This window comes from Culex quinquefasciatus, chromosome 3 (genome assembly GCF_015732765.1).
Source record: "Culex quinquefasciatus strain JHB chromosome 3, VPISU_Cqui_1.0_pri_paternal, whole genome shotgun sequence".
NCBI lineage: Eukaryota > Metazoa > Arthropoda > Insecta > Diptera > Culicidae > Culex > Culex quinquefasciatus.
This window is the reverse complement of record NC_051863.1, coordinates 160,119,556-160,133,942: the sequence shown is the minus strand read 5'-3', so window position 1 is coordinate 160,133,942 and position 14,387 is coordinate 160,119,556. Positions and strand designations below refer to the sequence as shown.

General features: G+C 33.5%; 1 protein-coding gene across 3 annotated transcripts in view; it reads right to left on the bottom strand.

The window, feature by feature from the left end:
• Window positions 1–14,387, bottom strand: part of LOC6036581 — a 292,677-nt gene that overhangs the window by 247,153 nt on the left and 31,137 nt on the right. For all 3 annotated transcript variants that reach the window (XM_038262714.1, XM_038262715.1, XM_038262716.1), the window contains exon 3: window positions 5,241–5,569. In XM_038262714.1, the coding sequence (XP_038118642.1) occupies window positions 5,241–5,569 (329 nt within the window). The remainder of the gene's footprint in view (window positions 1–5,240; window positions 5,570–14,387) is intronic.

Genomic DNA, 14,387 nt, shown 5'->3' with positions numbered 1-14,387 from the left:
TTGTTCCATTTTAAGGCAAATTTATGTTTTTTAATTTGAAAAAAAGATCGAAAAAAATAAATTAGGCGAAAGTTAACATCTGGATGTTGAAAAACATCATTAAAAAACAAATATTTCAATTAAGACCAATAATAAGCGTTCTTTGTCAGAAAATAATCAATTGTTGAAAAAAAAAACAAAAAAAAACCAAATAAAAATATTTGAAGAAATTGATTATTTGGATAAAATTAAGCAACTTAACTGTCTTATGAAAAATTTATTGTGCATGATTTTTGGATCTATGCATTTTTTAAATAAGTACTAATTCTCTACGTTTTCAGAATTCAGCTTTTCAGCTTTCGGGGATGGAGCAAACCATGGTATTGAAGTGATGATTTAAGGGGTTATATACATGTATATAGGCAAAAAAGTCAGAGGTTAGTATGAGCACACACATCAACTTATTTTTAATTCTTTTTTCATGGCATTAAAATGAACATTTTCGCCTACTTTCAAAACCAGTTTGAAGATATTTGGTTGCATCGTTGTCGAGATATAGCAATTTCAAGTGAGCAGTTTCAAAAAACGGGTGCCACGATATCTCAACATTGTCTTGACCAAATCGGCTCAAAATTTAGGTGAGCATGACGAAGCCCGATTTAAAAAAAAGTTTATTTAAAAAAAAGATAAAAATATTTTTGTGTTTTTCATATGCTTGATTTTTGCATTTTTTAAAAAACTAAATTTAAAAATTGGGCTTTGTCATGCACACGGGATACATCTTGAGAGTCTTCACCTCAAATTTCAGCCAATTTGGTCCATCACATCTCGAGATATCGTGGCACCCGTAAATCAACTCGGGTAAAAACGCCAACAAAGTTTGACAGCCCGCTTTGCGCATGGCAAAACTTTGAACTTAAATCGTTTCTTACTCAGTTTAATCATGAAATATCTTCATAAAACTTTCAGGAATTATTAATAATCATCTTCTGAGTGGATTTATCAAATATTCTGTAATATAAAATTTTGTGATTTTCTACATGTACCTATGTAACCCCTTACATAAAACTTTGATTTTTGTTTAGAAAAAAATCGGATATATATGGTTACACGAAATTTTCTAATAATTTGAAATCGAAAATGACTTAAATTTGCAAAAAAAAGGTTCATTTTGTTCTTGAACTGAAAAAAAATCAATTTTTAAGGATTTTTGTTATTGGACAACTAATATATAGCCTCCAGTTTTAATGTATTTTTAAATGTGGGTTTTTTCGCGTTGCCTTATCTTCCGTGATTAAACATATTTTCAATCATGCTTGGCTTGAATTTTAAAGTGTAAAAAAAAAATGTTCAGTATTTTTAAAATGTTAGACTTTATTTGAAATATTTTTGTTTGAATAAAAAAACAAAACAAAACACATTCATTTTTCGACACTGAAAATCGAACAATAATCGCCAAAATATCATCAGTTAAAGAATCAAACAAATCGGAAATCTCGAAAAAAATGCAATAGTTTAAAAACATAAAAAATAATTAGGTAAATTAATAGAAATTAAATTCTGCTCCTGAATTTCAAGTACATTATTGAGTCAAAAACACATTTATTTTAAAGTAATTTTTTGAATAGTTTTTTTTTACTGAATACACAAAAATAAACTAGTTCTTATTTTCACACACGAGTATCGATACAAACTTAAGAATTGTTTATTAATTTGTGCAATTCTATACACTGAAATATAAAAAAGTACAAAATCTTTTTTTTATTTCAGTGTATCTTGAAAAAGGATTTTCTTGTCGATTTGATATCTTCAACAAAGTTGTAGGCCATTATAAGTACTTTCTTTAGTTTTTATTTTAGTTTTATCATAAAAACTCGATTTTGATAAACTTTCCCCACATTTTTTGCCTTTCTCACCTCAATGAGGAAAGGCTATGAAATCACTCGAAAAATGAACTTCTTTATTCGACCTCGTAGTACCACCTTCACGTATACCTATCGACTCAGAATCAAATTCTGAACAAATGTCTGTGCGTGTGTCTGGATGTGAGTCCGTGCACAAAAAAAAAATGCACTCGATTATCTCTGGACTGGTTGAACCGATTTGGACCGTTTTGGTCTCATTCGATTCGTCTTAGGGTCCCACAAGACCCTAGATAATATTATAAAGTTTAGAAAAGTATTTCAAAAGTTATGCTAAAAAAAACGATTTCAGCTAAACATCGGAAGATTGCAAAAGGGTGGTTTTTGTAAGAATACCAGTCATGCTATACATTTTTAGAAAGGTATTGACCTTTCCAACGCGTCCAACACATTGAAGATCTGACAACCCAATCAAAAGTTATGAGCACTTTAGTGGTATTCATACACTTTTTTGATGCCGGATCTCAAATATTAGGATGAAAAAGTTGTCTGAATCTATCATGCGACCCATCGTTGGATAGGTAATCAAAAGACCTTTCCAACGAGCCCAAATGATTGGAGATCTGACAACCCTATCATAAGTTATAAGTACTTTAGTGTTTTTAATACACTTTTTGAGGCCGGATCACAGATATTTTGATAAAAATAAGTGTTATTTATACACTTTTTTGAGGTAGTGAATTCACTTTATGCATGCAAGGAAGGCATCAACCACCTAAAGGTGGATTTAGTAACGTTTTTTTTTATTTTTGATATATAAAGAGGACAAAAAGGCCGACTTTTGAGCATTTGTGGATTGATTGCACCGTTTTCAAGTTTAAATAAATCATGTTCAGGTATTTTTTCGAAAAAAATAGTGTCTTTCATGCCGAGATTTTTTTTTTTTTTTGATTATCAATCTAACCTCAAGTTAAGGTCAATTTACGCCATTGATGCGAAATCGTTTTAAAAATCTTGTTTCAAAATACAATTTTTTGAACGATTTCAAAGCATTTTTCTAATGACAGTTCAAAAGTTGTATGTCATTACAAGAAATCGTTTGAAATTGTTTCATCCAAATCCAAAAATAAAAAATAAAAAATGCGTACTTCTATTGTATCTATATGGAACACCGGGAACACCACGTTTGACTAAAACTAATATTTGTGCAATTAACTTCCAATCAACCATTCGAGGGTTAAATTCTCCCCATCGAACCAACTTGACGTAATTTGCAAATCTGCGCTGCGACAACACTTTGCTCTACTACAACTTGATTCCAGCGCGAGCAGGGAAGGTTGTGCAGACTCCGTTCACGCCCCCTGACCATGGGCCAAGGGGTGGTACACCGGATGGTCGGCACTGCACCAAGCGGCGGTGAAGTCTGTCACCTTTTTTTATGCATCCAATTAGCTGTGTTTTTTTTTTCTTTTTCATGGTGCAACGCCGGCTTGGACCTCAAAGCCCGCAAAGAAGATTAAGTTGTGGGAAATGGTCATGTCTGGGGCTGGTTTGTGTCCGGTGTCGTACCTCGGCTTGATGATGAACTACCCATTTGGTTTTGGGTTGGTAGCTGTGAAAATTGGTGCGTTTTGGGTTTGGTTTGGGCAATTTACCCGAGACAAGTACGACATTGTTCTATCTTTCTGTGGCAAAATTAAGCGGCAAACAGTGCAAGAGCTAATTAATTAAGGCATTGAGGCTAACGAGGATTGCTTAATTTGATGTCTATTCGAGATGAAAATGGCAGCTAACTATAAACTTTTAGCAAGAGTTATAAAAACCCAGTCAAATTCCATGGATTCATGTTCATTTCCAGCTGTGTTCAGGTCAAGCAAGCATGAATAACCACTTCCCGAAGGGGTCGTCGGCAGTTCCCGGTTTGACAAGCGCCAAACAGCCTGTCACAAACATCGTCGGCGAGGTACAATAAAGGATTGGACTTGTTCTCGCTTCCGGGCAACATTTTGACATTTTGATCTCTCTTCGGAATAGGACTACACAATCGCCTTGTGTGACAGATGGTTGCAAGGTTCGGAGCTGCTTTGCCTTCGGGCAAGACGTACGGAGATGTCACTTTGGGGGATGATGTTCCGGACAATGGGCAGAATTATCCGACATGGACGTGAGTGTGAATATTTCATTTTCAAAACTATAAATAGCCCGCTACATTTGAAATGAATGCCAGCGGGTACAAGAAAGATGCTGCTCTTTCCAGATCTAAAGACATGCTTTTTCCATGATTATCTCAAGTAAAAGACACAATAGAGTTGGGTAGCTTTGGAAGTATAACTGTAGATCTAGATGAGATTTTCAAAAGCTATTTATCTTATCACACAATGAAGTTTAGAAAAAAAAGTTATTAATACTTGACTCATTTCAACAAAACCATTTCAAAACCAGACACAACAGCCTTCTCGTGAATTTTTCATCTTGTAAAGCCTCTTTCCTTTAATCCATTGCAGTGACAGGCGTTACATCAAACCATTCTCGGAAGGGCCTTTTCCACCAAAAGTCCAACTTTTGCTCACAAAGCTGTGTTGTGTCAATAGAGAGCAGCAGCAGCAGCAGCTGCCGACCCACAGATTCCTGTCTGACGAAGCAGAGATACCCCGTGTCACGGTCATCACCACCTTGTCCCCCATCCGCATACATTTGGAAAGCTCCGAGGTTATGTACACCCGTCTTCCTGGAACCATGCTGCTGAAACCAGAGCTCTGGTACATGTAGCCGTTTTTCGTGTACATCGTCTGTGCACCACGGCGCTGCTCAACAGGTCCTGGCTGAAGGGCACTCACTGGGACCCGGCCTTGATCCAACCCCGCGCGCGGTTGGCCGTTCTCCGTTGGTCACAGACTGCGATTCACACACTCATGTACGTCATTTGTGTGAAATCGACAGAACTTGCATCACTGCAGAAGCTGTCAAAATTACGATTGATTACGTCAGAGCTTGAAGCTCATTCTCTGAGAGCTATGTGATGGCAACACTGACACTGCACTTGCCTAAATCTTCAACAGTGCTTCGTCTTCCTTTTTGTTCTATGGTACACATTTAACCACTTTTTGCACGTCCAATGCCTTGGAATCCCTGCGAACTGGAACACGTTTCGGCCGTAAAGCTCTCCCTCTTAAAGATGTCAAAATTAGCCCAATGAAGTTGGTCATGTCACATAAATCTCCCCAATAACCAAAACGCACCCCCAACTGCATACAAAGCGGCAACTCCCTTCGGAAACCCCGTCTTCGACGAGGGGTCCACACGCGGCGTACACTCTTAACCGAAATCAACCAAAATAAAACTACTCAAAATTTCAGCAAGAAAAAAAAAATCGCGCGCGCAAAAACTACCCGTTCGTACCTGTTCGAAGGGACAGCCTGGTCGGACGCCGGAACCGTCAGACGCGCCGATGTTTCACCTGGGACGGCAAGATCGGAACTGAGCAGCGCGTCTGCTGTTTTGGCGATCTTCGATGGGCCGCCGCCGTCACTCACTCTCCGGTCACTCGCGCGCTCGGACGGTGCCGCCGCCAAAGTGCGCAAACTCTCGCTTTCATTGGGTGAGTTCCTCTGGGGGGTGGTGGAACTCACGGTTTGTTTTGGTTGCTGCCTTGGTGGTGGTTGTGAGCTCGGCTCCGCCGAACCGGCAACGGCAGCCGCGTTTGTTGTGGTTTGCTCTTTCGGTGGATTCTGCAAAGGAAAACAAAGAGAGCGGATTTTGAGAGAGAGAGCGGATTTTGAGAGAGAGCGAAAAAACCTTAAAATCTCGGAATCATAGAAGATTCCCCAAATCACGCCAAGCTTTGTTCCCAAAAACTCCTAAATTTATAGTATAAATCCAAGTTAATTTTTAAAAGGACGCAACCTTGATGGAAGACCCACTATGTTCCGTCCAATTGTGAATTTACCTTAAAAAAAGTAAAGATTAGAAAAGTTCGCGAAAAAATGGTCACGTGAGAGAGAGAGGAAAGCTTTTGAGATGTTTTCCCCGAAATGTGTGGGGTTGTGTTTTTGTGGGCCTTCGGGTGGGAAAACGTGACGAAGAACAAGCACATTTTGATGGAAGGGCCTCCTTTCACTGGAAGTGATAACTCAAGTCGTCGCCATCGTGCTAACTTGTCGTACGTGCATTTTGGGCCAAATTGAGTTAAGAACGCCATTTTGTGCAGCTCACAATGCCTCACCTTTTGACCTTCACAGATCCCCAAAATTCGATTTCAATCCTGAGATATTCAGCAAAAACCGAAAAAACTCCGTGCATTTTTGTCACTTTACATATGAAAGTAGTTTCAATCTTGTCGTGCTATCTTGTCACTCCATGAAAATTGATGTAAGTGCGACAAATGGCCAAAGGGATTTCAGGCCAGGAAAGTCAGGATGCGTTTGTCGCACGTACAAGCTAGACTACCGTAAACATTTGTAATTATAACTCGGGACTACAGCAACTAACTTCAACCAAACTTTGGGATAATGCACGGAATGGTGAGCCAAACAAAACGTGTTTGTTATTGTTTACATTGCGTGCTCTCGTTTTTGAATATTCAAGGTCAAACATTAAATCGCGTTTTTCTCGGAACGTCAAAATGGCGGGTGCGACAAGATAGCACGACGACGTCGAAGTGTGGATCTTGAAATGCTGTTTAGGGCAAACATTGGGTCGGGTGAAGTGGGTTTGGCCTTTTTCGTACAGGCCTGTTTTTTTTTTGTGGCCTAGGAAATGAAATAATGAAATGGAAGGATTCAAGGAAATCGGACCAGTCATTCTTGAAAAAGATATTTTAAGATGAAAATAGAAACGAACGAATATAAATTGTAAAACCACATGTTTTGACCCATTTTTTAAACTTTGAGTTTGTACACAGAAAAAAATATTCCAGTAAATTTATATTATTTATCATGTACCAAAAGGTATCATGATAAATGATGTATATTTAAATTAGGTTCATTGGAAATTTACATTAGATTCATTGGAAATTTACATTAGTTTTGAAAATTTACATTAGTTTTGGAATTTACATTATTTCAAATCAATTCATATCAATTATTTGGATAATTTGGATTGTGCAGATATGTAGGTTCAGTCCAGACTCGATTATCCGTTACCTGGATTATCCAAATTTTCGATTATCCGAAGGTTTGTATGGGACTTCGGTTAATCGAATCATTGACCCTCTCGGCCCAACCCCGTCTCTAAACGGGCTTCGATCTAAAAAATCGCCAAAAATCAATTTTTCGCCCAACTTTTGATCTTTAAAACCCATTGGAAAAGGTTGAAATTTTGACTTGTTATATGTAATTTAGCCATCTTTTTTAAATGTCATTTTTTATGTGTCAGCTTTGGCTGTGTTTTGCCTACCTCACCTCAATGAGGAAAGGCTATAAAATCACTCGAAAAATGAACTTCTTTATTTGACCTCGTAGACCCACCTTCACGTATACCTATCGACTCGGAATCAAATTCTGAACAAATGTCTGTGCGTGTGTATGTCTGGAAGTCCGTGCACCGAAAAATATGCACACAATTATCTCCGAATTTGCTTAACCGATTTGGACCGTGTTGGTACCATTCCATCCGTTTTGGGGTCCCACAAGACCCTAGTGAATATTATGAAGTTTAGTAAAGTACCTACTTCAAAAGTTATGCGTAAAAAACGATTTAAGCTAAACTTCTGAAGATTGTAAAAAGGGTGGTTTTTGTAAGAAACCCCGTCATGCTATCTATTGTTAGAAAGGTATTTCCAACGCATTCCAAAGATTGATGATCTGACAACCCAATCAAAAGTTATGAGTAATTAAGTGCTAGTTATACTCTTTTTTGGGGCCGGATCTCAAATATTTTGATGAAAAAGTTGTCCTATCATGCGACCCATCGTTGGATAGGTAATCAAAGACCTTTCCAACGAGGCCAAAAAATTGAAGATCTGACAACCTTATCAAAAGTTATAAGTGTATAAGTAGTGTTTTCAATACACTATTTTGAGGCCGGATCTCAGATATTTTGATAAAACAAAGTGTTATTTATTCACTTTTTTGAAGCTGTGTAGTTTATTCACTTTTATGAATGCAAGGAAAGCACCAACCACCTATAGGTGGATTAAAGTAACGTTTTTTTTACCAACATTTCTGATATTTTAAGTAAAAAGAAGTGTACAGTTTTAGTGTCCCAAACTATGCCTCTACGCAATTTGTTTACCATTTAAAAGATAATGGTGCCATTCTAGAGCAGAAAATGTGAAAACAAGCAAAAAAATGAAAAGTGACTGTAAAAAACATGGAAAAATTGGAAAGGTAAAATGTAATGATTTGAGGTGGAAGAATAGGTCAAATACTTCCAAAAACATAGATAAACTAAATAAGATAAATGCAATTTAAAATATTAAAAATAAAACAAGAAAAACATAAAACAAGAGAAGTATAGTGTTTCGTGGAACAAATGTTGCTCGAAGTGACCTCCTAAACACAGGAAAATAAAAAAAAAAACGAAAAAAAACATTGGGCAATAGAGGTTTAACAACAATAATATTTTTCTCGTATTTTTCTATTTTCTTACTTTTAACATCAAATTAGAGCTCTGCGCTTGATTTCTATGCAAATTTAAATGGTTGATTGCCTATTAAATTGAAAAATGCATTTTTTCAATACATCATAACCGCCATTTTGGACACCATCTTGGATTTTGAAATTCTAAATCTTTTTTAGCTCAACAATACAAAATAGAAATTTTTTTTTAATTTGAGTATTCGAAGTAAAATTTTGCAAAGGACTTCGGATAATCGAGTCTGGACTGTAACAGTGTGTTTACTTTATGTTTTATGTTTTATGTTTTATGTTTTATGTTTTATGTTTTATGTTTTATGTTTTATGTTTTATGTTTTATGTTTTATGTTTTATGTTTTATGTTTTATGTTTTATGTTTTATGTTTTATGTTTTATGTTTTATGTTTTATGTTTTATGTTTTATGTTTTATGTTTTATGTTTTATGTTTTATGTTTTATGTTTTATGTTTTATGTTTTATGTTTTATGTTTTATGTTTTATGTTTTATGTTTTATGTTTTATGTTTTATGTTTTATGTTTTATGTTTTATGTTTTATGTTTTATGTTTTATTTTTATGTTTTATGTTTTATGTTTTATGTTTTATGTTTTATGTTTTATGTTTTATGTTTTATGTTTTATGTTTTATGTTTTATGTTTTATGTTTTATGTTTTATGTTTTATGTTTTATGTTTTATGTTTTATGTTTTATGTTTTATGTTTTATGTTTTATGTTTTATGTTTTATGTTTTATGTTTTATGTTTTATGTTTTATGTTTTATGTTTTATGTTTTATGTTTTATGTTTTATGTTTTATGTTTATGTTTTATGTTTTATGTTTTATGTTTTATGTTTTATGTTTTATGTTTTATGTTTTATGTTTTATGTTTTATGTTTTATGTTTTATGTTTTATGTTTTATGTTTTATGTTTTATGTTTTATGTTTTATGTTTTATGTTTTATGTTTTATGTTTTATGTTTTATGTTTTATGTTTTATGTTTTATGTTTTATGTTTTATGTTTTATGTTTTATGTTTTATGTTTTATGTTTTATGTTTTATGTTTTATGTTTTATGTTTTATGTTTTATGTTTTATGTTTTATGTTTTATGTTTTATGTTTTATGTTTTATGTTTTATGTTTTATGTTTTATGTTTTATGTTTTATGTTTTATGTTTTATGTTTTATGTTTTATGTTTTATGTTTTATGTTTTATGTTTTATGTTTTATGTTTTATGTTTTATGTTTTATGTTTTATGTTTTATGTTTTATGTTTTATGTTTTATGTTTTATGTTTTATGTTTTATGTTTTATGTTTTATGTTTTATGTTTTATGTTTTATGTTTTATGTTTTATGTTTTATGTTTTATGTTTTATGTTTTATGTTTTATGTTTTATGTTTTATGTTTTATGTTTTATGTTTTATGTTTTATGTTTTATGTTTTATGTTTTATGTTTTATGTTTTATGTTTTATGTTTTATGTTTTATGTTTTATGTTTTATGTTTTATGTTTTATGTTTTATGTTTTATGTTTTATGTTTTATGTTTTATGTTTTATGTTTTATGTTTATGTTTTATGTTTTATGTTTTATGTTTTATGTTTTATGTTTTATGTTTTATGTTTTATGTTTTATGTTTTATGTTTTATGTTTTATGTTTTATGTTTTATGTTTTATGTTTTATGTTTTATGTTTTATGTTTTATGTTTTATGTTTTATGTTTTATGTTTTATGTTTTATGTTTTATGTTTTATGTTTTATGTTTTATGTTTTATGTTTTATGTTTTATGTTTTATGTTTTATGTTTTATGTTTTATGTTTTATGTTTTATGTTTTATGTTTTATGTTTTATGTTTTATGTTTTATGTTTTATGTTTTATGTTTTATGTTTTATGTTTTATCTCTAGCGTGATACTTGTAAACACATATTCTAAAAAATCTAAATAATTAACTCTGGAAGCCGAAATCCATGCCCCATTTCCTTAGCTTTAAAGCGTTTTATCCCTTGCGCGTCCACGCCATCGAATCAATATTCCCATAAAAGTTTACACTTATTTTACGGGCCCGGCAAACATGCATCAAATAATTCGCAAAGTACTTTATTAAAACATTAAACTTTTGCTCGCACCAAGATCTAATAAATTTATCACCCCATTCGGCGATTTTTTTTCCCCCTTTCTTTCTCCTCTCTGCTCAATGAACATAAATAACGAGCATCATCTTGATGGGGCGCGCACCAACTGCCTCAACAACAACAGCATAAGGGTTGTGCAGGAAAAATGTGTGGAAAATCTATCGATCGCCGATGAAAAGTTTATATTTTATTGCCGACCCTCGTTGTCCGTGTCCCGTGTTTCGGTTCGTAACGAGCAGATCGGACAAATCGGCCAACAGAGCCTTATTTTTTTCGGGTTGCTTCTGAAGAAGAGCCCAAACGAGTAGTTGGTCTTCTGATTGGGTGAAAAAAAAATCACACCCCAGTGTAGGGAGGGGAACGGGTCCGAACCGGTCAACTTTTCTTCTTGCACGGTGGAACCACAGATGGTCAAAATTGTCTTACAAATATTGGTCATTAAATATTTTCATTGAATCAAGTAGTTTTGAAGAAACAATTGAAAGAAAAAAACATCTAGAGATAAAATCACAAGAACAAAAGAATAAACAAATTGTATTTAATAATTTTTAATTTTCAAACTGATTGAACCCACTATTTGGGAACCATCTTCGTCAGCAAAAAGGGGGTTGTTTCACTTTATTCCAAACGGAGGGGTTCCACCGCCCGCCGGCCGTGTTATAAAGCGTTTATCGAAGTGGTTTGTTGGGGGCTTTCCTACGGGTATGGGTCTTTCGGTGGTTCCGATTTTCCTCGGGGGCTCGAACCGAAATGTGGCCACCACGGTTTTTTTTTTGGCAGGCGGCTTGGCTTTATTTCTCAGGACCAGCAGCGAAAGTTTTCCCAGACTGGTTTCATTTGGACAGATTTTTTTAAGGGGAAAAAGTTTTTCTTCAAGGACATGTTCGCGTAAATTTTGGGGGAAATTGGCAAACGGGGCGATAAATTTTGGTGGATAAGGGTTCGGTTGAGTTTGGCCGGAAATCACTAATCGAGAAAACAAGCTAAAGAAAATGGTGGTGATTGGCTTTGTGACAGGCTTTGTGATAACAATCATACTTTTAAATTTAACTGGTTAAAGAAAATCGATTGGATTTGTTCAGTTAAGATCGAATACCTGATTAACAGGGTCAAACTTAATCTTCTACCTTCAGTTTTAATCCACTTATGTGAAGAAAATTCCACGGCACATAATCCAAGGAGTATTTCCCTTCTCTCTACATAATCTCTCACTATAAGTCAACGTAAGCTCTATCAAATATTCAGCCAACTATAATAGTCAAATGGTTTTGGGCTCTTCTCCGACACTTTCCTCCCTCAGGAAATGAGATGACGAGCAAGTCATCTCCATCAAACACAGATAGGCATTCACCTAGACACATCTACACTAACATTAACATTTATTAAGACACTATAGTTTAAATGTGAATGAATTCTTTTGGAAAATGTCTAAGTTTTTTTATTGATTACAGTTCAATATAAACATAACTTCAAAAAATAATCGAATCTTCGAATCATTTTATGTCGTCCTCAGACGTGCATCGGCACTCAATAGCACTTGACAGTTTTTCTAAGGCCACCTAATCAATTTGTTTTGTACAGAAAGTTTATTTTTTTCATTGCACTATGAGGTACTGAACGACCGAAACCTTTATCTTCACTTGTCCGCCAGTTTTAGCGATGAAGTGCTATTTGAGTGCTAAATAGCCCATTCAGCACTTGAAATATTTGCGTTATTCAATTGGGTCCTAAAATGAAGCTTAAATTTGTGATATTATTGTACACAACTATAAAGCTTGTTTTTCCGGAGTACAATGACACTTTGTACGATCGCAATGGATTAAAAATGGGTTTTTTAATCAATTTTGAAAAAAAATATTTCGCGGCTCTTTTCGACAGAAAAGGTCCTTGACAGCTCGTTCCAAGGGGACCATAATTGATGCATCAAAATGATGTTGTCTTGTCAATTTTTTTTTTTTGTTTTAAAATGAAAAAAAGTGATAAGAAATGGTTTTAAATAGTGCTTAAGGATCCTATCGACAATTAATTTGTTGCTAATACACATTGTATAGTAAAAAACGATAATTATAGACATCAAACTAAAGCTTGTTGTGTTGCACAGTGAGAAAAAAATCACTCTGCTGGTTTGCGTAGCCAACAATCTGGTCTGGTCGTCCTACTCAAATATGTCTCCAGAAGTCCATTAAAGTGTTCAGTTATTAAGAACTTCGAGATGGCGAATATCGAATAAAAAACTGCCGCTCGAACTTTCAAAAATAAACGGAATATCTGAGAATGGACTTATTTTCATTTTTATATTTTTTTTAAGTGATATGCTGTCCGTTAAGCAAAACTGCAAAGAAAAATCAATTTAAAAGTGTTACCGATTTTTTTTAAAACCAGGATTCTTGTACAACAGTCAACTATTGAGTCAAACAGAATATAAAATAAATATGTTTTTAAATATTCTATTTATGAAGAAAGGACCCTAAAACAATCAAAACTAGTTGAAAAGTGGTTTAAAATCTGGTTTGTAGGTTAATTTCAAGTAATGAAAAATTGTTTCATGAAAATTATCTTTTATTATTTTTTTGAATTTTGAAAATCAGACTGCTAAAAGTTTTTTTTTTTTTGCTCAGGCTTAAATTTTTAATGTCAATAAATCAAATCAACGTGAAATTTCTCAATCTTTTGTATAAAAATATTTTAAAAATAACATAATCAATTCAAATATTGCAAAAATGCAACCGCAAACTATTACAAAAGGGCATACCTCAAACTTTTGCCATAGCCGTTTGAAAAAATAGAAATGGACCTACATAAATACAAAATAAAATACATATTCATACCTGAAACGAACCCTTATATGGCTAAAACTTGAAACTGTTGAGCAGTTCTCTAGGATTTCGGTCATTCGATTTTTTTTGTATTTTTTAATCCGACTGAAACTTTTTTGGTGCCTTCGGTATGCCCAAAGAAGCCATTTTGCATCATTAGTTTGTCCATATAATTTTCCATACAAATTTGGCAGCTGTCCATACAAAAATGATGTATGAAAATTCAAAATCTGTATCTTTTGAAGGAATTTTTGATCGATTTGGTGTCTTCGGCAAAGTTGTAGGTATGGATACGGACTACACTAGAAAAATAATACACGGTAAAAAAATTGGTGATTTTTTATTTAACTTTTGTCACTAAAACTTGATTTACAAAAACACTATTTTATTTTTTATTTTTGATATGTTTTAGAGGACATAAAATGCCAACTTTTCAGAAATTTCAGGTTGTGCAAAATCATTGACCGAGTTATGAATTTTTAATCAATACTGATTTTTCAAAAATCGAAATTTTGGTCGTAAAATTTTTCAACTTCATTTTCGATGTAAAATTAAATTTGCAATCAAAAGTACTTTAGTGAAATTTTGATAAAGTGCACCGTTTTCAAGTTATAGCCATATTTAAGTGACTTTTTGAAAATAGTCGCAGTTTTCATTTTTAAAATTAGTGCACATGTTTGCCCAGTTTTGAAAAATATTTTTTGAAAAACTGAGAAAATTCTCTATATTTTGCTTATTCGGACTTTGTTGATACGACCTTTAGTTGCTGAGATATTGCAATGCAAGGTTTAAAAACAGGAAAATTGATGATTTCTAAGTCTCACCCAAACAACCCACCATTTTCTATCGTCAATATCTTAGCAACTAATGGTCCGATTTTCAATGTTAATATATGAAACATTTGTGAAATTTTCCGATCTTTTCGAAAAAAATATTTTCAAAATTTTCAAATCAAGACTAACATTTCAAAAAGGCCAAACATTCAATATTACGCCCTTTTAAAATGTTAGTCTTGATTTGAAAA